General features: G+C 38.4%; 1 protein-coding gene across 1 annotated transcript in view; it reads right to left on the minus strand.

The window, feature by feature from the left end:
- DDX10 (DEAD-box helicase 10) overlaps window positions 1-26968 on the minus strand; it is a 192793-nt gene that overhangs the window by 56758 nt on the left and 109067 nt on the right. Inside the window, exons 14-16 of the mRNA XM_035542787.2 lie at window positions 26820-26933; window positions 24419-24580; window positions 1546-1602 (exon numbers count right to left, since the gene is read on the minus strand). Coding sequence (XP_035398680.1) covers window positions 1546-1602; window positions 24419-24580; window positions 26820-26933 — 333 coding nt within the window. The remainder of the gene's footprint in view (window positions 1-1545; window positions 1603-24418; window positions 24581-26819; window positions 26934-26968) is intronic.

Consider the following 26968-nt stretch of genomic DNA (forward strand, 5'->3'; position numbering starts at 1 on the left):
TGTCAGCTTCTGAGGCTTGCCTCTTCTTGCACAGAGCGAGCTAAGCACTTGAGGAGTAAAATGAAGTCCAAGTAGTGGCAGGTTTACGCAACTGGCACCCTCACAGAAAGCGTGTGCCACTTGCACACTGCAAAAGGACTAGAAAGTCTGCCAGACAGCATTCAACGTGCCAGTGTTGGAAAGAGGAGAGAAAATTTGTCTTTTTTACCTTACACAAATTGTCTTTTTACCTTACACAATTTTTGGGGGGTGACTCTGCACGTAACCCCATCCTGTACGCATGTGCACACTCACACAGAGCACAGACAGATCAGTCCTTAACAGAGATCTACTTCATTTCCCATCAGCGGAGAGATTCATTTGATTACCAAAGAATAGGATAGGGGAAGTACACCAGTAAGCAGAGCCTTTTAAGAGGACTGGGCTTATTTCTCCAGCTGCTGAGTAATGTGACATAGGGCTTTTTATTCCTGAAAAAGAGGTGAAGTGAACTAGGAGCCAAATGTTTACAAATGCGATGCAGCCTGATCTGATCAGTGTTTTCTCCCTATATTAAGACATTTGTTAATCACTCATTCCATCATTTTCCTACAATGCTTGCTGAATATATTAAAATTATGCATCTCTATACATACAATTACACACAGAAATGTTCTACTGCTTGACTGGGGAGTCATGATGCCAGTGGCTCTCATAGCTTGCCACTCTGAAGACAAAATCTTAATTAATACTTAGTATAACTAGGCTTTCCATCTTAAACTGTAATTACTTTCCTCTTCAGAACTACAGTAGGAAGTATTTTCCTATTCTCAGGTCTCCCAATGCATGGTCAGCTTGGAAAAAAAAAAAAAAAATACAGAACATTATCCAATTTCCCAAGGGAGTAAGATACTTGCTAACTGCTGAGAACAAACAGCAACTATTCATGTATAGCATAGGAGATGCACTGTGAGAAATGACACACGTTCCCCTGTCTATATTCTGGAAAAATCACTGCAGCTGAATGAAACCTCAGTTCCTCAAAAACACGGAATATGGAAAACTAGAACAGTTAAACGCATATGAAAAAGGGGAGCAAAGGGTTTGGGCCTAACAAGAGGCAGGAATAAACTTCAGTGTAAGTAACTGCAGCTTAAAGAAAAGGTTCCGCAGAAACAAGTTGAAATGAGATTTCACCAAAAACCTTACTGCCTGCAATACTGCAGCAAGTTATAAACATGTCCAGGTACTCAGAGGAAAAGAAAATGGCATCAGCGCTGCAGCTGAAATGGCAACTCACTTGATATACAAAATAAAGTGGTTAAAATTCCAAAAGGCTTCCATCTATATATTACTTATTAACCCTACTCAGTACCTTTCCATAATAAACCATTACAACCACATCACAGCAAGGGAATGACAAAAGATAAGCAAAAAGAAAATATCCGTAAAAAGTCATTAATCAAACCACTGTTTATTATAGAAAGGAATACAGTAATTAAAAAACAATTTCAAAGCCACAATCATTCACTCGATCAGAAATAAAATAATAATAATAATCCTTACCTCGGCGTTCTTATTCCTGGCTTCTCTCCTTGCTGCTTTTTCTTTTAGCCTTTTCTCCTAGAACAAATAAGAAGATCCACAGTTTCAAAACAAATTCCTGGTATGTTTTTCTTCTAATATTTTAAGATTAAAGTTCAGACACCGAGAAGTTTAATGCACATCTAATATACAGGTGGAATTCATCCTACACATTATTGATGAAAAATGATATAAAACATCTGATTGAGATATTATTTATAATTCTTGATCCTTAAAGAAAATCAGAACTACAAGAATGGTTCAAACTTACATTTCATCTTCACTGACTTGTTACTCTTAAAAAAAAAATGATGCAACTAGGCATTTTGACAGTTAATTAGTACTTTGACAGAAAGTTAGCATCTGTCTGTAACAGGTTAGTTAAAAATCACACCAAGAAATCAGTTTCCTTATTCCTCCCTGTTTTAATATGAAACCCAATCTATTTAACAAGCAAATATGATCATTCCCCTAACTCCCAAACTGCTAAAGCCACTGGAGAATGAAAGCTAAACCATATTCTCCCTAGCTTTCGTATCTCCATTACGAAGTAAATGCTACTGCAGAGTTTTTATTAGTAATTGCATCGATTCAGAAGCCCTAAGAACATCGATCTGCCTCCAGCAAAGGTATTCTGCTGTGTGAAAATGAGTGAAAAGCAATGATAAAATTCATTCAGAGCTGCCAGCCAGATTTTTGAACATCCAAAAGTAGCCAAGATCTTTAATGTAATTAATATTAATTGCCTTGGTTGTTTGTTGTTGTTGTTACTGAGATTTGCTTATTTTTAAACCATCTTAAAGATTATCTCTGTGTTATACTCTGTCAGGTCCTTGCAATTTAACATCCTTTCAGTTATTGGTTTCATGAGGTAAGGACAGAAATTCAGACTAGGGCACCCATCAGTGAGAAAAGCACACCACTCCCTATTTTTCATTTGTCTTAGCAAAGCTAATGACATTGGTTATTCAAACTTTTTAATGCTAGCATAAAAAAGCCGATGCAATGCAATGCTCTCTGTTTCTTTACGCAACATAAGCTGTCCCTAGCATCAACACATCTACAACCAAGTCCACATAAAATCCCTTTACCATCGGTCCCAGGACAACACCTCAGGATGGAGGACACTGAAGACCATTTCATGGCATGAGGTCACATTTCAGATCACTTTGGGGAATAACAAGAAAGCTCCAACTGTCCTGGTGCCATATCATCACAATGAAAGAAGAGTCAACATAAAATTAATGAGTAAGGTGATCTGGTCAGGAAAAGCATAGATGACAATGTCAGTGCTAGCTGGGGATGACAGTATCGAAGCTACGACTGCACAGAGACCGTGGGGTAAGGGACACCGACGCAAAACATTCAGGTCCCTCTGTCCCGTATTTCTTTTGGTTAGCCTTCATCCTCTTTTCCCATGCCTTATTGCTGCACTATTAATTCCCAACAGACATTCCTGCTCGTGCTGTTGAGTCTCTGGCAGATATTTTTGCTGCAGTCTCTTCAGCTGAGGACTGACAAAGGCTTATTACTCTGCCACACAACTCTACCGCCAAGCCGATTTCAATTTTCCAGGACTAGCTCCAGTTTTACCAAGGCGTATCGGAAGCTACCACACAAAGCTGCTTCGAAAAGCAGTGTGGTTCATGTGCAGAGATGGGAAAAGAAGAACACAGCTGCCACGATTTTCAAAAACGGTGTCTAAATTCAACTTCTTTTGAGACTTCTGTCTGGTATGTGCCAGTTTCTATCCTCCCAACTACCTAAACTACAGAAATGTTGGTTTTCTTTCAAACGTTGAGTAAATCAACCTTTCCTCTCCAAATCAAAACTGAACAGATCGAGTTCATCCCCAAAGGAAGGCAGGGACAAAACTGCATGACGTCTGTGTCTCTCTGCTTTACACAGTTCTCCAGTGCTGTTCCTGACAGCTTTGCACACCAACACCTCAGCACCTCCAGACCTACATGCCAGGGCATTCAACGCATGCCATAAAACAAAACAAAGACATCACTGGAGTCAGATCCAACACAGCTCTCGTATTATTTCAGGTCTTTTAAAACACAAAAAAGCAAGGAAAAATAACAATTACATTTAAGGGCATGTGAGCCAAAAGAAGCCCCTGGGACCAAATGCTACCTGCTGTGGACACAGTCAGAGTGCTCTGCAACAAACGAGACCCACACATCCTGAGCACAAGCCCGCTGCATCGCTTAACCCTCAGTCCCCAAGACAGACAAATCACCTAGCAGCACAGACGTATTCTGGAAAAAAAAAACATGATTTTCCAAGACCTCAAAATAGTTTGTTCTTTTTTTTTTTTCCCATGATCATAATTTCCTGGGAGTGTTACTGCATCTTAAATCAAACTGATTTTGTTTATTTGCCAATATGTATTGGCTATACTAAACTGATTGCAGAACACCTTTCAAATTGCCAAAACGTTCATCATTAAAACACTGCAACCTTTACCACCAACTTTACATGACTTATATTTAAAGGTCCCTGCCAACCTAATTAAAACAAGAACAGGTAACAGACTGAAATAGCTCCCTGATTGACAATAAATGAACAAAGGAAAGAAGAGATAAAGCCAGTTCATTGGGATGAACACTGCTGTGTTTAAATATACAGTGGCACAAAGAATGAAGACCTGGCTTCCTTCTGAATGCCAATTATATGAAAGACAGGAGTAAATGCTTTTTCTTTCAAGTATGAGCCAGGTACCTTTATGAAAGAGAAAAGAGAGAAGGGGAAAAAAGTTGGAAACAGTCAATGAATTAACTTGCTCCAAGCAGAAAGCCCAGTAATGCAGACTTCAGCAAAGGTAAAAGGATATTAGACAGGATGTTACCATATTCCAGAGGGAGATATTATTCCTTCTCTTCCAAGTCAAATCTGTATTCATTTGATCATTTTTACTTACCCTTTTCTAATGCTTTTATTGAAGTTTTCCACTGTCTCCCACCCTTTTTCTAAATGCTTTAGTTAGGCATTCTTTGCTCTTTCAGGTCACCATTGCTCTCTTATTTTTCTGCTAAAACTGTGATCCTTTTCAAACTTTACTTCTGAGCTAGAAAATAACTCACCAGATATTACAAAGCAGGATAAAGCTGTTTTTAAATTGGAGAGAACAGAAAATTTTAGATAGAAAATTTCTATGGTATATGAAAAGACAGTGTCTTAACTACAGCCACAGGCTTAAACCAATAGAATAACAGTTGAAGTTCCTGCTCAAGGGATTTACAACAGAGCACTGGAACGACAGCTATGAAAGCAGAAGATTGACATAATGCCACAGCAGAGCAGTATGCTGGACAGCATAATATATGTAAGTCTCTGAAGAGACAAAAGGTCTCATAGGTGCAGAGACTGAAATCAGGAGTACAAAACAACAACAGGAAAGAGAGGTGTTACCAGGAGGTGTTACCAGGACCCCTTTTTTTTTTTTTTTTTTGGTAAGACTTGCTTCCTTGTCAATGAAAAACAAAACCAAATTTCATATAGAGTGCATCTACATTAGCACTTGGTTGGAATTAGGAGTGTGTTTCAAAAAGTAACACCCTCATCAGCCCCACGAATGTTTTGTTTCACACTACGAGGCAGTCTCCAGGAGCACAGCCAATACACTCCAACCAGTGCTGTGCATTCACAGGATCATTCAGGCTGAGAGACACATCAGGAGGCCTCTGCTCAGCCTGGTCCAGCCTCCTGCTCACACCAGCGTCATCTCTGAGGTCAGACCCTGCTCAGGGCTTCATCACTTTGGGTCAAAATCCCAAGGATGGAGACTGCAGAACATCTCCAGGCAACCCATGCCTCTGCCTGACTGTCCTCACACAGAAGAGGCTTCTACTTAGCCCCAAGCTGGACCTCTTGTTTCAACTCATGCCCATGGCCCTCTTGCTCTGCACTGCTCTGTAGAGCCCGGCTCTCTCCTTGATGACCTCTCTGGAGGCACTGGCGGCTGCTGTGAGGTGCGCAAAAGCCATCCCTGCTCCAGGCTGACCAAACTCCCCCAGCCTCTCCTCACAGGACCACCGCCTCAGTGACTTCTGCCGAACTCTCTGCTTTGTCAATGCCTTCCCATGCTGGGAGTCCCAAAACTGGGTGCAGTATTCCAGATAGGATCTCAGGAATGCTGAGGAGAACAATCGCTTCCCTCAAAGCGATTCAGTTCAAGGATCTCAAGAATGCTGAGGAGAACAATTGCTTCCCCCAAAGTGATTCAATTCAAAGCATCAGGTAAGAGGTAATCGGGTGTAACCTCACCACCACCTCACAGTGTGCAGTCTGGCTCTCAGCACAAACTACATTACACTGCAAACTTCCTTGCTGATGCAGGAATAGCCATCATGCTTTAATGTAGGCTTCAATGCAGGAAAACAGTCTTACTGTGGCACTGCTTAGATTTATGTGCAGCTTCAAGCACATGCATCAGTACATACAGCACGCTATCCTGAAAAACCATGTGCTGAACAAGTGCTAAAACACTTTTCCCCAGCCAGGACCTTATTTTCTACTACCTAATGGACAAATTGTAAATTTTACTGTGCCAAAGTAATATCACCATGTAATAAAGACACCCTATTATATATGACTGCATAAAACCAGAAATTAACTGTATTGCCTTAAGTTACAAGGAAATGCTTCAGCATAGCCAGGAACATAGATTTTCAAAGACTCATTTTGAGTATTTTAACATGATGTCACACTTCCTCATTTCTGTTGCTAGGAAGAAATATGGGCACATACAGAACACACATGGACAGCATACTGTAAGACAGTTGTAAAAAAGTAACCAAATGTGGCAAAGTTTAACCAAACAATCTGATATTGATTTATTTCCTGTCAATAGATTCTGTTCATCTATGGATATGCCTGTAGCTATCTGTATCTACTCAGTGTCTAACATTGGTTTTGATAGACAGGAAAAAAAAAAGTTACACAAAGTCTGGATTTTCTTGGAATACTTAACACAGACCACAATAAGAATGCCAGATTTTATCACTATCCTATCAAGCTATAAATCATAACTTGTAAAAATAGCACATAATTTAGAGACAAAAAAAAAATATCCTAGCATAGGAAAACGAAAGGTTGTTTCAACATATGAATACTTCATTATACATGCTACTGGCTGACTATCTGTAAGGCATAAATTCACATCATAGCACCACAAGGTTGTCAGATAAAGTTTTAAAGCATCACAGTTTGATTAAATACTCTGGTCTACCATGGTGAAGTCAAGTATGCATATTTTGTTTTGCATTTATATTGAATTGTAGCTCTCTTTTGCACCTATATAGCATCTTCTTTACAGTTTAGAGCTAGCTATGTGCTTTTAGGGCTATCAACACTGAGCACGATAAAGAAGTTTAACCAAAAATCAGTGAAATAATTTGCTGCAACTTAACTTGGCCCCTTTAGATGAAAAACAAGGAATCTCACATTAAAAGACAAGGGCCAGAACATTCTTTTATTATCTGATGTCAGCAACATGATGGGTTTTGAACAGCTGCTAAATACAGATTATCAGGACATCATTTGCAGAACAGTTGGGACAGATCAAGGACCACAGGCTCATGGACTTATGGAAACAGGTGAGGAGATGGGATCAATGTGCCTGACTAGCACAACATAGGACTGAATTAACTTCTACTACAATACATATCCTGGTTTAGAAAGAACTTTATCTAGATTTTAAAAAACTTTCACTGAAGGACAGTATACCACAGTCACTCAAAACTAGCTGCTGTTTCTAATCTGATCTACGTATCTTTATTTTTAGCCCCTGGAACTTTTCTTCCTCTGTCAACTACTCTGAAGGACCCCATGTAATCAAAGTTCAGGTACTTACATAGATACATCCCAGTCATGCAACCTCCTAACTTTCTTTTGCAAGATAGAGAAAATCAGGTCCACATGTCTCTCAGCATTTAGGTCTACTTTTCTAAATATCCCAGAAACAAACATATCTGAGATCTCACTATCTGCCCAACCATACTTGTCACTTGTTTCTATACTCAGTAATTCTATCATCCCCTTTCATAGCATCACAGAATATCCTGAGTTGGAAGGGACCCACAAGGACCATCAAGTCCAACTCCTGGCTCCACACAAGACCACCCAAAAATCTGACCCTATGTCAGACAGTATTGTCCAAACACTTCCTGTACTCCAGCAATCACGGTGCCATGCCTGCTTCCCTTGGGAGCCTGTTCCAGTGCGCCAACCACCCTCTTGGTAAAGGACTTTTTCCCAACAACCAGCCTATGATATTATATATTTATCTAGCTGCATGCTAGACACTTTGCCCAGAAGGATTCTGTAGGAAACAGTATCGAAAGTTTTACTGAATTCTGAAAAGATTACATCAACTGACTTCCCCTGGTCAACTAGGCAATTAAGTTCAGGACTTTCACCTCATGAACTCCTGTTGGTTACTACCAATGACTGCATTTATCTTTCAAGTGTTTTTCAGTAACTACCAGAATAATCTTCTCCATCTTCTTTTAACAGGCCCTGATGTGAGACTGGCAGGCCTGTAATAACCAGAGTCTTCCTTCTTGCCTTTCTTAAAAACTGGATCAGCATTTGCCAGCTTCAAGTCAACTGGGACCTCCCCAGACTCCCAAGACCATTGAAAAATAATTGAGAGAGGTCTTGTGATCACATCAGCCAGCTCTCAAGTATTATCCCTGGGTTGAATCCCATCAGGCCACACAGATTTGTACGCATCCAGATGGAGCAGGTAATACTGCACAAGTTCAGGGTTGGCTGGGGATCACGCCAGAAGAATCCCACTGCAATAGTTCACATCAACCTGATCAGCTAAAACATGCACCCAAATCTTTCTCAATGTCTCCATCTCTAAGAGAAGAGCTCAGTCCTAAAAATATGTTCCAAATTTCTTATTCCTAGAAATCTGTATTCATGCCTGTCTTAAAACACAACTTTCTTTGTTCAAGCACAGCTTAGCAAGAAAGCCTTCTTCCATTTCACCGCAAAATAATCTTGAAATAGCACACCATGAAGAACAAATCCCACGGTCCCACTAGAAACATCTACTTAATCAGGAGCCACTGGTTTGGGATGTTGCAGTTGCTGAAGTTTTAGTCCCTTTAATTTGCACAGCGTTAATTTTATTAAATCTAACTTATTAATCAAAACATTTAAGTGAAAAGCTTACAGAAAATTCAGTATATTCCATAGATTTATTTACCAAACCAGATTTTGTTCTGATAAAAATACACATACACGCACATTTCACTACGCTTACTTTCCACAAAACCATACTAGTTATTGATACTCCTTTCATTCAGTTCTTCGTTAAGGCAAACTTAAGTCAGTCATTCTATTATTCTGCTGTAGATTACCAGCAGGCTAAGTTACCAACTTATTATCCTTGAAAGTATTATCATGGTAGTTCTCAAATCCTTCCAGAACTCTCCTGCTGTTTCAAGACCCTTTTTAAACCAACATTAATGGTATTACACAGCTCAGAGACCTTCTTGATCAGCTTTTAAAATTTTCCTGCGAAGTACCATTCTTTTCCCCCAGTTACACATCAAGTTAATGAGGACAGTTAATAATCTCAGTGATTACAGGAATGAAAAGCTTTAATCATCATCATGTAGTTTGACTATATCATTTGGCTTTCAACTAAACAAAAAGCAGTTACAGCTACTGCACCCTTCTACCTTTTCTGCGTTAGAACTGGCAACTGCTCTGCCTAACAAGGAGCCAAAACCACGGACATAAAACTGCTTCTGTTTCTAATATATGGAAAAGTTAGAATCTTAGCTCTGCAACTGACTTTTCAATTTTTCCTCTTTCACAGTTGGATTTTAAAACAAAAATTCATACCCTTTTTACCTCTCCCTCAAGACAATAACACATTTATTAAAAGACAAAACTCTAACATTCCCATTCTGTGTTCTTAGGTTGAGGCAAAAAAGGAACGAATAATAACAGCCCTCTCTATTTGGTGAGGTTAGGAATATGTGAAAGATACATATAAACTCTGTTTATATGGATCAGCCGTAGTTTTTAGATATAAAAACAAAGAACTGCACTTTTGAAAGCTGAAAGTTCTTTTTTTTCTCCCAGAAAGCCCCTTTTTCTTTGACTCTCTTCTTTCTACAGTTAATTGAGAGTTCATTTTATTTTGTCCAGAGGTTTAACAACAACATTAAAAAAATACACAGTTTTTGTCACGTGTTATTAATAGATTTATTTGACATAGTTCAACAAGGCTAAGTGCAAGGTTCTGCACCTGGGATGGGGCAAACTCAAGCACAAATACAGGCTCGGCAGAGAATGGATTGAGAGCATCCATGAGGAGAAGGACCTGAGGGTGCTGGTGGACGAGAAGCTTGACATGAGCTGGCAATGTGTGCTTTCAGCCCAGAAAGCCACCTGTACCCTGGGCTGCCTCAAAAGCAGCAAGGTCAGAAGGGTGAGGGAAGGGATTCTCCCCCTTCGCTCTGCTCTTGTGAGACCCCACCTGGAGCCCTGCGTCAGCTCTGGGGCCCCCAGCACAAGAAGGACATGGAAGTATTAGAATGAGTCCAGAGGAAGGCCACAAAGATGATCAGAGGGCTGGAGCAGCTCTCCTGTGAAGACAGGCCGAGGGAGTTGCACTTGTTCAGCCTGAAGAAGAGAAGGCTCCAGGGAGACCTTACAGCAGCCTTCCAGTACCTGAAGGGGGCCTACAGGAAAGCTGGGGAGGGACCCTTTGCGAGGGGATGGAATGATAGCACAAGCGGTAACAGCTTTAAACTAATAGAGAGTAGGTTTAGATTAGAAGAAATTCTTTATTTAGATAGTGGTGAGGCCCTGGCACAGGCTGCCCAGAGAAGCTGTGGATGCCCCATCCCTGGAGGTGTTCAAGGCCAGGCTGGGGCTTTGGGCAACCTGGTCTGGTGGGAGGTGTCCCTGCCCGTGGCAGGGGCGTTGGAATTAGACAGTCTTTAAGGTCTCTTCCAACCCAAACCTCTCTATAATTCTATCACATTAGTGTTTTTTTCTTTCAGCTTTTCAATTTCTGAACAGCTTCTGTGTGTTTTTTGCTTTTGGTTTTGTTTTACAATAAATGTCTCTCTTCTTTTTCTTAAGGAATTTCTACATAGCTAATAACTCAGATTTACTTGAAATAAATTCCTGGTTTTGGTGATGCACAGCAGTTTTACCAGCCTTAAATTTCACTGACCTCTTCTATTTGCTTACCCATAGGCATGAAATAGTCTCACTCGATACAAGTAATGCATCATTCCATATTTAGCCCTGAGAGCATTAAAATAGCCTAGGGCAAACGTATTTCCTATAAAAATTTCATGTTAATCTGAGTCTGAAGCTGTTTTTGTTTTTTGTTTCTTTGGTTTGTTTTTAAATGTTAAAGAACTCCTGCAGGGTTTGATCAAAACTTTTAACGCTGCATTTTTAATAATCGATCCTTTACCTACTGATGCCATATTTTGGAGTTACCAATCTATCACATTTAACAGTTGAGGCCATGGTGTACAGTTCTCACAATCGGTCAGGGTTTGGAACAAGTCACACTGTTGCCTGAAAAATTCTGGTTGTCATTTGCTAATAAGGCCTTGCTAGTCGATACCAGTACCAGGTATCATTTCTCCACATCTACTATATTTTTATAGGACATAGACACTCCAGAGTCAGCTGTGCTACAGAAATTACACACACAGCTGTTCAAAAATTCACAGCATCTCTTACATACTGGCATCATCATATTCAAAAGCTGGTTTCCACCCAGATTTTAAAGCGCAGATGTGCTCTGAAAAGTGACTTAATAAATAGCACTGTGGTATCTCACATTTGTCTTCTCTCAGATTTCACACCAGGTCTGTGCTGCTTACACACGAAAGAGTTTTTTTTCAACTGCTCAGCTTGCAAGCAACTTGGGATCTGAAAATCCTGCTCTACTAAACACACCACCAGCCCATAAAGCAAGATTAATCTTCTAGCTACACAGTCAGCATGCACATGAGCCAACATAGAAACAAATGATGCCCTCCTCCACAGTGGTTTTGTTCTGCACAGGTAGACAGAATAAAAACTAGAAATTAGTGAGAGCTATTTATTATTTTTAATAACTTAAAAGTAAACAGGAGAGGGCTGAATACACAGAGTAAGAAAATTCCATTTCAGCAGTCACTTTTTTAGCCATCGCTACATTTTATTTAGCTTTTGTATTTTGTATATTTTCTGTCTTTAAGTGTGTATTTTAATATCTGTTTTCTAATAAAGATTAGCAAATCATCTACGTGCAAGCAGTGGTCCAACTACCAAATTAAAAGAATGTTCCCAAATGAAAGATCAAATTGAATAGACACTGAATATTATTTTCAAGCAAGGGAAAAAACAGAAATTAGGTTAAAAAATGGTCAGTACTGAATAAACAAATGTTAATGTCTTCAAAGAAAAAAAAAGTTTTTGTGACTTTGGTGACTGATTTTTCTTTTAGTCTGTTAACATATGGTTGTAGACATCTATTAAACAATCCCTTTAAACAAAAAACTATATGAAGATAACAATATAAACCCCATCCGTGGGGCTGATGTTTATTTAATAGGTAGGGAAAATGAAACACACAGGTTTAGTATGACCTGTTTAGAATACAAAATAGGGAAAGTGTGAAAGCGCATCATCAAAAGCATGTGAAAGATGGCCCAATGACAAAACAACAATCTTAAACATTAAGCAAACAGTGGAAAAGGTCTTAAAGGCAATTGAAAAAGGCATCCTCAATTATGAGAAGAAAAAACAAACTGGAAGAAATGACCCTTACAGGGCATAGTTAGAACAAAACCAAAACAGGAAAACAGTTGAAAAAAATGAAAATGATTCCTTTCTCATCTAACATCTGAACACATCGAACATGTTTCTGGGGCAGATTTTTTTTTAACAAGTTGCTAAGTAATTTCAATAGGCCATCTGTTTTGAACATATGTATACTTAACACGTATACAAATATATACATACAGTTTGTTTCTAACAAATATCTTTGCAAAATTAACAAATAAGAAAGATGTTAAATTGTGGTAATTAAAATACAGAGGCAGTCCAGTAACATTTTTTTTTTTTTTGGTGCACATTACAATCAGAGCTAGATTCTGAACCTCCAAAAATGAATGGGATTCTTTCAAATGAATACATGGACACTTCCATCAAAACCTATGCATATTCATATACAAACAATAATGTGTAGAGGTAAAGGTAACCCTAATTCAACTTAAAATACGCTTTCAAAATAATTATATCAGGGATTCAGCTAGTTAATGATGCTCATAATTAACGTTTAAAAATAAACAGAAAACTTAAGGACAAATTCAATGGGAGTTGCACTGCAAAAAATGCCAGGATTTTAAAGAGAATAGAGGAAAGTCTGATCAAGATGTATATTGTCTAATTCTTCCACTACTTTCTGTTTTACAGGAATTATACCTTTTAAGACTGAAAATTCATAACCTAGATGGGTCACAGACTCCGAGCTGCCTTAACTCATACACCATCCTGAAAGGAGGTAGATAGCCCAGAGCTCCCGGTGCCTGCTCATACAGATAAAGGCATCAGCAGTACCCGAGCGCTGAGCAAACAAAGGGTGCAGTCCCCATCAGAAGCTGCTAGCTTGTCTCGAAGACCCAGGAAAGGCAGAGGCTGGCATTCTGTGCAGTCGTGCCATTACATCCTTCCCTGAGAACATGATGGCTGCAACCCCACCTCAGCTGAAGTTAATGTAAGCTTGCACTTCTTCAGCCTCCCCCCATCTTCCACTTGCAAATTCCTGCTTACAAGTGGTACTGACATTCATCTGATCAGGGTGTACTCGAACCTGAAGTAACTCTGTTACTTCATTTCCTTCTTTTCTACATCAGTAAGATGAGGCCAAGAACTCTGATTTTGCTGGAAAACTCTTAGAAAACATTGAAGGGCACTTCAAGTTTTAAGTGCAGCCCATCCAGCTTTTGAAGTGAAGAGGAAAAAAAAGCAAGCAATGAACAAGCTGCTGCCTCCGCCAGCAAGGCCAAACGGATTCTGGTGCTGACTGAAAAAGGATGTCTGTCAACCCACCTGTCAGTGCCCGTACCCCTTATCTTAATAGCTCTGCACTTGGGCTATAACAGCAGCATTGCCTGCATACAATAGCTATGAAAGTGCTCAGACAGGCTTTCTAATGAAGTAATACTCTCTTGATTTACTTTACACATCTCTCCATCTCTAATACTTCTCCTCTTTGCAGCTGAGCTAAACGCTCCTCTCAGCTGCTACTTCCTTTCCTTTATGTCCCGCTCCCACACTGGCGCACTCCTTACATGAGAGAACAGTACCATCCCCACACAGCACCACACTAAGCCAACTGAACAAATACACCGAAATCTGAAAAATTTCACCTCATAGTGAAGGACTAGTTCAAGTGCTTAACTTAATAAAGAGTACATTTTTTCCCCTTCAGATTATTTCCTTTGAAATACGATGCAATCTTTCCTCAGACCTAATGTATTGATCATTTTCCAGCTACAAATACTATTTTTCAAGGGTTGCTTTATCTTCCAGCACACCAAATGGTTTGTGTTGCCTAACATCTATTTATTTCTTTATCAACTGGACATAATTTCTTTTGTTTATCATGAGTAAAAACGAGAAAAAGAAGAAGAAAATCCCTGGAGGGTCTGTTCTGCTTCTTGAACTGTTGTTCACAGTACTCAGTGATCTATTACAAGTATTTTCACAGAATCACAGAATCGAAGGGACCTTGAAAGATCATCAGGTCCAACCCCCCTGCCAAAGCAGGTTCCTTAGAGCAGGCTGCCCAGGTAGGCGTCCAGACGGGCCTTGAATATCTCCAGAGAAAGAGACTCCACAACCTCCCTGGGCAGCCTGTTCCAGTGCTCCGTCACTCTCACCATGAAGAAGCTCTTTCGCATGTTGCTGCGGAACTTCCTGTGATCCATTCTGTGGCCATTGCCCCCTGTCCTGTCCCCACAAACCACTGAAAAGAGGTTGGCCAAATCCCTCTGTCTCCCACACCTCAGGTATTTATACATATTGATGAGACCCCCTCTCAGTCTTCTCTTCTCCAGGCTGAACAGACCCAGGTCTCACAGCCTTTCCTCATAGGGAAGATGCTCCAGGCCCCGTAGCATCTTTGTGGCCCTCTGCTGGACTCTTTCCAGGAGATCCCTGTCTTTTTTGTACCGGGGAGCCCAGGACTGGACACAGTACTCCAGGTGAGGCCTGACTAGGGCATTTTTAGTATTAATTTATAAAATTATAAACCAAACATGTTTAATCATAAATTTTCTGTCATCGATGGAAATCATTTGCAAAAACAGGTTAGGGTCTGGAGAGACAAGGCCCAGAGCTCCAGATGGAGGGGCCCGAAGGAAGGGGCAAGTTCGAGGAGCTCCCCCCAAAAAACTCTTTCACCTGGGCCATGGCTGGGGCTGCAGTCAGGAGACAAAGGCTACAGCTTTAACTGGAAGTAAACCCAAAGAGTGCAGTATGGTGTGAGGTATATAACGGAAAAATAACCACTATAAATACCAGCTGACATTTTAACTGATTTGATCTGATCATTCTTCTCCTGCTGGTTAAAATCACCATCATTACTGCTTTTAAAATTAAATTCGCAGTTTAATTCTAACCTTCAGCTAATTTAGGTTATAAAGAAAAAGAAATCTTCCTCCATAAGTAAACTTACGTCTCGTTTTCAAGTTTAAAAAATTGGCAGCAATAAGATCACGCACAAGGTGCCCCTTTCATTGTGTCAATTCCATTCACACAGATTTTCAGTCGTGGTTAGGTGACCACAGATATCCAAGTACTCTCTCTGAGTATGCTCAATATACTGTATAACTATACTATCTTTTCTGCCCCTAAATGCATCCAGACATCTTCAAGTTTTTTATGCATCAGCTCTAAACTGAGTACCATGGCTGTTACATCAAGCCTCTTCTTATGACTCCAATTTTTCTTCCTTGGAGGAAGCATCAATTCCAGATTCTGAAGAATGGTATGTGAATTAATACAAAATTAATAAAGTTTGTTTCTCTCCTACTCTCCTTCCTTCATATATATATATATATATATATATATATACAACCATAAAGTCACAGAATGATTTGGGTTGGAAGGGACCTTAAAGACCACCCAGTTCCAACTCCCCTGCCATGGGCAGGGACACCTCCCACCAGAGCAGGTTGCTCAAAGCCCCATCCAGCCTGGCCTTCTGCCCTTCCAAGGATGGGGCATCCACAGCTTCTCTGGGCAGCCTGTGCCAAGGCCTCACCACCCACATTGTGAAAAATGCCTTCCTTATAACCAATTTAAAACTTTACTCTTCTAGTTTAAGACCACTGTCCCATGTCCTTTCCCTACAGGCTCTGGTAAAAACTCTACATCTTTCTCATAAGCCCCTTTTCTATACTTTGAAAAATCACTGAGGTCCCCCATAGCCTTCCTTTCTCCAAGCTAAATAATGCCAACTGTCTCAGCCTTTCTTGATAGGAGAGGTGCTCCATCCCTCTGATCATCCTCATGGTCCTCCTCTGTACCCGCTCCAACAAGGTCATGTCCCTGTAATGCTGGGGTCCCAGAGCTGAACACAGTACTCCAGGTGTGGTCTCACAAGAGGTCTCTATACTGATGTAAAAATGAGAAAACATTCCTTCTGACATCCATGCTTAAATCTACCTGGATGGTCTCTCTAGGGATACCTGGAATTTAATGATGTGGTTTGTAAGAATATCTGGTTAACAGAGAGACAAGCACAACAAACAAAAGTAGTAATAAATTTCACACCAAATGCACTTAAACAAGCAGTGAATAATAACAGATAGACCACTAGAGGAACCACACAAGCGCAACCTTGAAGAGGTTCACACAGACCTTCATAACTAATCAGAACAAGAGAAGCAAGATTATCTTTTTTATTGGTCTCATGGGAAAAAGCAAACTTATTATGGAGTATTTAAAAGGCATTGTGAGACTGTATGGAAAGACCAACATCTCAAAGACCCAAGGTGTGAAAGCCACTCACTATGTAAGGGCCCTGCCTTGTGGGTAAGGATATTCAACATAATTACAGCCCACGCTGTTATTTAAGGGATCAATGAATACTAATGTGCTTGTGAATCAATGGAGCGAAGGTGTTTGCATGTTCTGCTAGCACACATCAACCCTGATCAGACCGGAAGAAGGAATAAAACTGTGTGCTGCCTACATTTTTATTTTCTGCCTCTCTTGTCTCTGTGGCCAACCATGCATGCACGCATTGTACATGTATGTCTTTGGAGTAGATGCCCAGCCTTGACTGGTGTCTTTGTGCACATCTTTGGAATACATGCCCAGCCAGGTCCATAACCTGAAAGCACAGCAGCCTTCATCTAAGAGGGCCCACAAAAGAAACCTCTTAGGTGTTGGGAGTCCACGGGATTTCAATTTCCTTACCAGTCTGCAACCTTCCATTTTCAAGAATAAATTTTAAACAGAAAGTTATTGAATAAATTCACTGGGATAAGCACACGCTTCCTGAAGCTCCAAGATTTTTATTATATAAAAGTCTTTCCATAAGGTACGCCTTGTACCTTGCAATATCAGGCCCCTGAAGACGGCCTGATCTTATTTGCTACTAATGCCACCCAAATCAGGGAAAACATTACTTTTAGTCATCTTCTCATGTTGATCATGCTAAGTTCACAGCATTTACTTGCTGGAAAATGAGGTAAAAAATAAGGCTCCTGTTCATTTTTCCTTCAGCACCTATTTTGCTGAGCTTGGGTTGGCAGAAAGAGAGGTTATTAAAAAGCAAGATGAATCCCTCTCTGCCACTATTTTCTTCCTAACAACAGTGCATTTTCCGCTGAAAACTTGAAAAATGGAGTGTTAAAACATGTTCTGAATACTTTATTCACTTCTCCCTTTGTTGTTGTTTATAACGTTTTACACATTTCAAAAGAGCTCAAATTCATACCTCTCGCTGCGATGTCATTAAATACCCATTAATGCAGAATTCTTTTCACAGCGTCTTGATCAGTGTCACTGCCCTTTCCCATGTGGTCAACTGCTAAGATTTACTTTGCTTACAAAATTTCAATAAGCATTAATTATGTTACAATTATACTTCAGATTTTTATTTATTTTTATCCATCACATTTTCAATTTCTCCCCATTTGCAAAGGAAGGAGAGGATAACAGAATGTGAGACTCATGAAGGAAACCTAATTATAGCATAGATGCTTTGCAAGTTTCCACATGCCTTAAGGCACTGCAACGCACGTCTCATCTAATCCAAGCATCTCATGAATGCACCAAAACATATTTCTGATCACACTGAAAACTGTACTCATTTGGAAGACATTCACAAATAGCTTTAAAAGCAATGGCCTGTGGATACCTTCTGGCCTGTGGATGAATACTGCTAATCATCAGAAATGATTCTGTGAAAAAAGTTCCTATTAAGCTGACAGGCCATATTCACCTTAAAAAAAAAAAAAGTATCTAGTGGAAGTTTTGATTTTAAGAAGCTCCAATTCTGCACACACACCCCCCCCAAAATATCTTTCATTGTCAAGATCATACTGAAGAAATGATAAGGAGAGGGATTTTCAATGAAAGATGGCCTATAAAATGACAGGCTTTTTGTTTTTTAAATAAAAAGCAGTGTTTTTATAAATCACCTCACTTATAATCTAAATCAAAATATGAACCCACATGTAGGACATAAAAAAAAATTGTTGAAACAACCAATACTTGCACAGCATTCCATAAATTGTTTGTTATTCACCCTTTTAAAGCCAATGAAGAGACCTCAGGGACTAGCACACGCGCCATTTCAGAGGATTTTTTGATTACTGAGGCACTTGGCCATGGAGCAGACTGCTGCATGTGGTTTATACAAAACCAAAATGTATTTGCTTTCTGGTGGTATTCTCACGTATCTAAATGATATTTTAAATTTAACATGTTTCAGAAATTGTTTCAAAGGAAGAAATGAAAACTGCCAAACATACAAAACAAGGAACTACACCACCAGCATCACATGTAGCAGGGAGGAAAGGAATAAAGAGGAGGAGATATGAATCAAGACACAGACATATGAGATTTGCTAAGTGAAAGAACAGAAGTTAAATTGATGAAGTTAAGTGAAGATATTCAACAGATCTGAAGCAAAAGCAGAAAGGAAAAAAGTCGGTAACCACGGCAGAAGACCAAGAAACAGAGTTGCCATACTTCATGCTAGAAAAGATGCCAGCTGGACAATAAAAAGTTCTTTAGCAGTCTGCTTGCAGGATAGAAATGAAAACAAAGACAGGAAAGAAATAATGATTGTTACTGCAAAAAGTAAAGGTCAAATGACAGAGTTCGTGCTATATTGTGATATATTTTAGCTGACAGTGCAGCGGCATACAGAGGAGTTTAAGAGAAGGAATGACAGTCACAAGTGATGGATTTAATACTCTGTATACAAGGGACTGCTGAATGCCAGTGAGAGAATGTGCAGGAAGGGATGAAAGCGTGTGACTGACAGCTGTATTTTCTTCATGAAAAAAACAGAAAAGTCTTAAGCAAAGTGGAGGTTGTAGGAAGAACACAGCATAAGAAATGGAAGAAATCCACTAGAAAACAAAAAAAGCACAGAAACAGCTGAGCCTAAATTACTTTATTGTATGTATTTTTTAAAAGAGCTTTGATTCTGTTACATATTCCAGCTTTAATATATGCCATTAGCAAAATGAAACATGTCTTTCAGTAAACAGTGGAAAGGTGGAAGGAGAGAACCAGAGTTACTCAGTTTTCTCATTGCTTTTCTAAATTGACTTTTCTGTTGTTCCACAGGCTTATTAGCAAGCCATCAGCTATGTTCTCCAAATATTCTTTCCAAGTTATATTTAGCAAGCTGTCACATGTATAATTCAGAGTAATCCCCCAGCAGTGGGCTTGCTATGACATCTTATTCCAGTAAATTTTTTACCCATTCCACAACCTGCTATATCATTGTTGGAGAATTAATTTCTACTCTGTTTGGAGAGCTTTTATTTATTTATTTTTAATAGTTCTGCCTCTCAACCACAAGAAAAACACTGAGCATTGCTAAGTACAATATGTGAAATAAATCTCTCCTAAATTGTAATTCCCTCGATCAGCATTGCCACATTTCTCTTGTGATCATTTTTTTATGTTACCTAATTGGCATCACTGGGCACTTGCACTTCTCATTTTCAGACCTAGTATTTTCAATATGCCAATAAATGAAGAATATAGCAGTATAAATTTTGCTTTTTAGTCTTTTTTTTTTTAAATAAATGTTAGATAGCACAGAGAAACAAATGCACTATTTATTGTACTAGATTAGCATGAACAAGATACAGTCTTGAGACAGCATCCAGTAGGTCAGGTATAATGTCATCAAACCTATTGCTTATACAATAAAGACCTGAGGGTTTCTTTTCAGCAGCAATACTTATGCATGTACATGTATATGCTACATCTTCAAGCTTCATAAATAAAATTTCTGGAAACAAAGTTATTATTCCACCAAGGTGTCTTCTAACACATCATGTCCTAATATTATATCTGAAATGGAGACTCAAGATGTACACAAGTTTTTCACACGTAGTCAACACGGGTCATTACACCACGATACAGAAACAGATCTTTTTAGTCAGAATTTTAATATTAAGAACATTCTATTTTAAAACACCCTGTTTTTTCTCTTGTCAACTACAGCTGTGTAATAGATACAAACTAAAAGCAATTTTTAAAAGTATCTTCACTCTGTTAACTTACTTGATATATTTCAATAAATTTGTTGACTTTCAATAGTCAAAGTTATGAAACAGGCATGGGCTGAAGTCACACATGGTATGCCTAAATATTTGCACTCGCTTCTACTGCACACACCTAAGTCCCAAGACACTTTGTTGTGTTCTTATTACAAAGGATAAATGTTGTCACATTTTTACACTACCCAACAGTCGGAATTTCAGACTTACAAACTGAGCTTTTGCAGAGCACTGATTATACCTTCTGTATTACTCTGCATCGCAGACTGCCATGGGAGCTCTCTAACCTAAATTCAATAGTTACAAGACTAAACCCATTAAAAAGTGACCTGAGGATGTATTAACCATGTGTCCCAACACAATCCCATCCAAGTCAAGGCTTAAAGATGCATGCCATTTTGATTCAGCACTCTTCAGTTAATATCTGCTCACCACCTACTTTGCTCCTGCATTATTCGTCAGTAACAAGTGCTTCTGCATTTAGTTCTCTAGGAGCACTCACCAGCTCGCACTGTGCCTCAGGAGGGTGCAACTACCATTAACTGTGCCTTGCAGGCAAGAAGATGTAGGCAGAGATAAGTGACTTGTTGAAAGGCTTACCACCAGCTAGTACCACAACAACACGCCAAATTTCCGGTCTTTTGGTACAGTTTTTAACCTACTAGATTGTGCTGTTTCTGTATTTCTCATTATGCAGACAGGACTACATAAGCAACTTCAGTAACATGAAATTCAAATAAATCCAAATTTAACTGCTAATGATGTGCTCCCTAAGGACCATACTTACCACCAGGTTTGAGACCAAAAATGTACGCAGATGCCTCAATGTATAAATTCACACAAGAAAATAAATCTGCTACTCATTGTTTCCTCTAGATTATAGCACAGAAGCTCTTCTCTCAATGACACATGAAGGGGCACTAAGGCAACCCTACCTTCCCAAAGTAAAGAAAAAAAAGATAAAGCCTCCAAGTCTTTTTGTTGCTTTCATGTCCTTTTTAGTAACACACCTGAATCTCTATTACATTTCCTCCTCTCCCTCCAAGTGAGGCTACAAAATAACACGCACAGCTAGCCCATCAGGCTCACACACACAACCAAACTTCTCATAGCACATTCAGACAATGATCAGGCTCCTGATCAGGCCTGTCCAGCGCAGTCACAATACATGTAGTCAACAAGTCTTCTTCCTTAACATCGCTGAGATCACAGTCAGAGGTTCAGACTCAGCCAAGTCTCTGCTGTTCACTGATTCTGTTACCTTCTGTGAAGGGAAACCTTATGAGGTGGGTATTTTTAAATACCACTGGGTAGTCAGTGTGAAAGTAGCCACATAATTCCTTTTTATTATCAGGCAGTTCAAATTTTAAATACTGATGTTTCCCTTGGCCCAGTCTTAAAACACCCTCCACAAACCCTGTCTGCTCCCTAGCATTTTTTGGTAATTCAGGCCTGACAACTTGCCCCACTGGCAGTGGGGTAAGTTCCAAAATAATACCAGTTACAAACCAATGGCTGAAACTGGATACCCTAAAATACAGTTATCTATAATACTCATTTGTCTACAATCTCTAATTTATGCCAAAGACCTTCCCCCTATAGTGTGAATTAATTAATTACACATTTTCTGTTCAGAAAAAATGGAATAATATCTGCCCTCTGTAATAAAAATGCAGCTTCCTCATGAGTCACTGGAAGAGTGGCTCTTCTATCACGGGACAGCTTAAAATGACCTAAGAGGAACAAGATACCATTTGCTTCTGCTCACGTCAAACAAAACGTAAGGATTTGACATATTCTCCCAACTATTTCTACTAAAACTATTTCCTAAGCAGCAACAGCTCGCTGTCAGCTGTCCCAGACATAAAGCATGTCTTAGTAACAACATATAGTAACAAAAATGCATTCAATCCATGTTACTTTACCTTATAAAAGGTCCATTACTTTCTATTGAAAATGAATTAGCATCTCAAACTTGAATGCATTCTAAAGTGAGGGTGGAAGATCACATTCAACCACAAGGTTAGTGAGACAGTGGGGAAACAAATGAGACCCTACCAAAGGGAACCCTGAAATCCCATTTCCTGTCCCTTCTGTCCATCCTTTCAATTTCATCTCCTTTAAATATGGGAAAGCGAAAAATTACGATTCTAAAAATTTTTTAAGACCATTTCAAAAATTAAATGACAATCAGGAAACTGAATGCTACGTCACATACAAAGAACTTACTACAAGGAACACTTTCACCTCCAATTGTTAAGCCAAAAAAAAAAAAATCTGAACGTGCATGCAGTGCCTGAAGGCAGGAAGGCAGCACTTAAAACTACAGACACATTTCACGGTCCCTCAATCAAAAGCCTTTTTTTTTAAATATATTTTTCTTTTTGTTACGCCACCTTTTTTTTTTTTCTCTTCCTAAAGGATAAAAGTTAGTTGTAGTGCGAAAAACATTCACACAGTAAGGCAGGCTACAAGAAATATGACACTTTTCACAATTACAAAAAAATTATAAATATTTATGATGTGGCATGTTCTGTTCATTGTGCTTGTCTGGCTTTCAAAAAGATGCATTCTCATCATTGCATCTGAACAGGTGAAATACTGGTTTTTTTTAAATGCAAGTAAACATCTGATCAATGTCATTTGTTCTCCTTGGCATTATAAAGACAAAGATGCGTTAACAGACCAGCTGATAAAGTATTTAATCATTACAGTCTTTTATCAAACAACAGCATCACTAAAAGTATATGAATTTGACAGTAAATAGCAGAGTGATTGTAAAGTCATACATGAGTCTCTTCTTCCCTATTTATTAAATTGCATCTTTGAAATCTAATACCATTATTTCCCCAAAAATTGACTATGATTTCACCTGTATGACAGAGAATAGATGATATCATTGCAGCTACCCTCAAATGCAACACTTCACTAATGAAAAACAAGGTGAGATTTTCATGGTCCTCAAATCATTATAACAGGATTACAGGGGTAGACTTTCAGATTAAGTGTGTGAAGTATGCTTTGACTTCAGCTGGAATACTTCTGTGCCTAAATGTAACTCGAAGATTTCACAAATCCTCTCTGAATTATTTTGTTTAAATACAAACCTTAACAGACACTAGAACATCCAGCATCAATCACTAGCAATTAGTGGGTAAAGTCAAACTGGATAAAGTCAGCATTTGCAGAGCAGAGCAATAAAACACTTTATAATGCTTTGGAAATCAGGAGCTTTGAGTATAAAGTAGGCCATTAATCACATGTGGTTCTAGGATCTCGCATTTATTCATGACCTGGAGAAATCCAAACCTTTCTTACAATGTCTAACAGAACAGCACTGAGCACTAAAGACATTCAGTGGTCTTCCGTATGTGACAAGGTCAGAAAATTCTGCTTTGGTCAAGGACAAATAATCCAGAAGAAGTTTGCAAGTATACGGTATGTAAATTTAAAGGTTTTTAAATGCCTTTTTTTTTTTTTTTTTTTAAATGCCCAACTACAGTTACTAAAGTTTCCAAATTAAATCCAAAATTATACGACATTGAATAAATCATGAAAAAAATCCAAGAGCCTTAATAATGCTGATGTAAGAAGTCAGCACTTTTGCATATCTGAAATTTATTACTGAATGTTGAGCTCACGGTAGTCTAGAGACATTTCTGAGATTTTTTTAATTCCCCTTTTCCCCAAACACTTTCAGGGGAAAAAAAAAAAAAAAATTTTTTCTCAAGCAAACACTTCCACTGAACACTGGTTTATATTAAAAAAAGAAAAAAAAAAATGCTCCCACTAAACTCTTACAAGATTAAGTTGGAAATAAAGACACATCGTTACCAACAACTGGCGTTGTATATAGCTTTATGTTACCCAGCTACTTACAATGTCAGAACAATCTGTGCCCTCTGTAGCCTTGAAAACACTGATGAATTTAAATGAACTTGCACTGCACTTACTGTGCAATATATTTAAGTATTTTCCCTCACTGAGTAATCTATATCACAGTACCTAATTCTGCACTTCAGCAGCTGAGGAAGAAATCAACTTACCCTGTGTTTTTCCTTAATTTTCTTCCTGTATTCTTCTTTGTCAAATTTGTCTTCTTCCCGCAGTATCTCTTTCACTTTATCTAAGTTGATACCACTGGCATCATCTTCTTCATCTGCTTTTGCCAAACTGGATTTTTGCAGAGGTGGCCACTGCTGCACTAACTGGATTATAGGTAAGAAAAACAATGGTTAGAAATGTTTTTGAACAAAGTTTTTATGTCCTAAGTAGTCCAACACATTATTTTTTCTGGACTAAATAAAAAGGCCATTTGCAAAGAAAAAATATTTTGAACAATACAAACTTAGATAGCTTACTCAACATCACATTCAGTCAAAAATAAGTATTTAAAAATAAAGTCTTCATTATACCATGTTACTATTTAATAGATTCACTTGAACTTTTTTCCCCTTTGCCTAATGGCATAAATAATTTATAACCATATTAGTCATTTGGAGAGAAAAAAAATGGTATTTGCTTTCAAGAAATGATTCTCCAAAATCATGCAGAGCAGAATGTCAGTAAATTTAAACAGTATATTTTCAAGTAAATTATCAACATTCCAATATTGATAATTCTCCAAATGGAGAGAAAAATCAGTTAAAACTTCATCACAGAGTACATGAATAACCCTAACTGCAGGTCTGTGTTTTGGGGGGAAGCAAGGAGGATAGACATGAAGGTTTACTTTGGTTATTGTACGAATACTGCATTGGAAATGTTTTAAGATTCACGTTTGACATGTGGATGACATGCTGAACACATCCAACATAACTTAAATAACTGAAGCTCTAAACTGAAGACAAAGACTACATATTAACAAAAACAGCCCCACCTATCTCATGACATAAGAGCTTATACTTAATGAGCCGACATGTTTGCCAAATCATTCCTGCATATGGATTGACAGAGTAGTAACTCTTAAAAATAAGCTATATGATAGAAAATACTGAATGTCTTTCAGATAGTTTGTAAAAAGAGGGACAAATGTAAAAGCATGTTTAGGACTCTCTAATGCACGAAGGGTGTTAATCAACTGGATCCTGGTTATCCCAACCGAGTGTTTCCACTTGGTTTCATAAAATGGACTTTGTGTACTTGTATTTGCTAGGAAGTTACATTTCTTAAAGGAGATTTATTTTTAAGCAAAAGCATGTGGAGGGGAACAGTAAAAGTTGAAAGTACAGTTTTATACAGCCCAGCAAAAATGTAGGAACAGATGCAAAGTTTCTTACCTTAAATAAGTCAAGCATCTTCTCTACTGTTAATGTAGTCCCTCTGCTAATTTTTGCTCCACATCCTATTTGCTTCATTGTATGGGCACATGAAGCTTTTGCACATATGTTTTAAGATGAGACAACTACTTTTGAATATCTAAAATATCTAAATAAGTATCTATTGAATATCTAAATCTAATGTAATATCTATCTATTTAAATATCTAAAAATATCTAAATCATTTCCAGTCAATAGGGCAACCTCTAAAACCTTTTAAATTTTGTTTGATGACAGTAATTATATGGCTATACCCCCTTCATCCGCAATACAAAATCCTTTTATTTTATTTGGTCACAAAAGCAAATGAACTACTTGTGAAGGTGACCTCTCTTTCAGTTTATGCCTTACTGAAATTAATCTAGAGTTTAAAAAAAAACACAAAAAACATTACTTTCTTCTTAGTGCTGGAACTGGAAAAACAATGTACACATCTGAAGCTGTGAAATCAAATGTTAGGAAAGTTTATGGAGCATGGAGACTTGCTCCTGAGGTTATCACCACAATGAAACCCTACAGTGACTAGCAATCCACAGTAGTTCCTTGCTGTATAAAATCAATACATTTTTCCAGGGGCTATTAAAAGATCCAACTAAATTACTGGCCAATTTCAATGCACTGCTGCATCAGCACCAGCAGGCAGAAATTTGGTACTCCCTTAGGTTTTCTAACAACATTTTCCATCTAGAAATAGTGAACATTTGAAAGAAAACCAGGAACTTCCTCTAATTCCAATAAGTTAACTCGACTTGGGAGAGCTCTGGCAACTACCTATAGGAAAATAGCATTACCTACCTACAAGTAAAAAATAGGTTCTCTATTCCACCTGAAACTGAGGATAATAGGCAGGAAAGGAGTACAGATAGCTAAGCGTAATAACAGCTCTCATCCAAATAACTTACAAATACAAATGTAAAACAAGGTCAGTACTCAGCATTCCTCTTTTCCTCTGTGGAATAGAATATAAATGGAAGCTGAACAGTTTAGCAAAATGTAAACCAATTATAAGAACCACACACTTATCGAAAGCTTTTTTTTTTTAATATATACATATATAGATGTACTTTTCTCTTGACAGAAACTACAAATACAGTTCTCACCAAAATACAGTTATTCTGAATTATCTTACCTCTCCATCTTCAGTAAAAACTATTCTTGTGTTGACTTTAAATTTCTTCTTCAAGATTTTTTTGGCTTCTTGAGTTCTGGTTGCTTTTTTCTTCATCTTTGAGTTTGATGCATTCTGTATAAAAGAAGAAATGAGATTTTGTTTTTTGG

Source organism: Cygnus atratus, chromosome 1, assembly GCF_013377495.2.
Source record: "Cygnus atratus isolate AKBS03 ecotype Queensland, Australia chromosome 1, CAtr_DNAZoo_HiC_assembly, whole genome shotgun sequence".
NCBI lineage: Eukaryota > Metazoa > Chordata > Aves > Anseriformes > Anatidae > Cygnus > Cygnus atratus.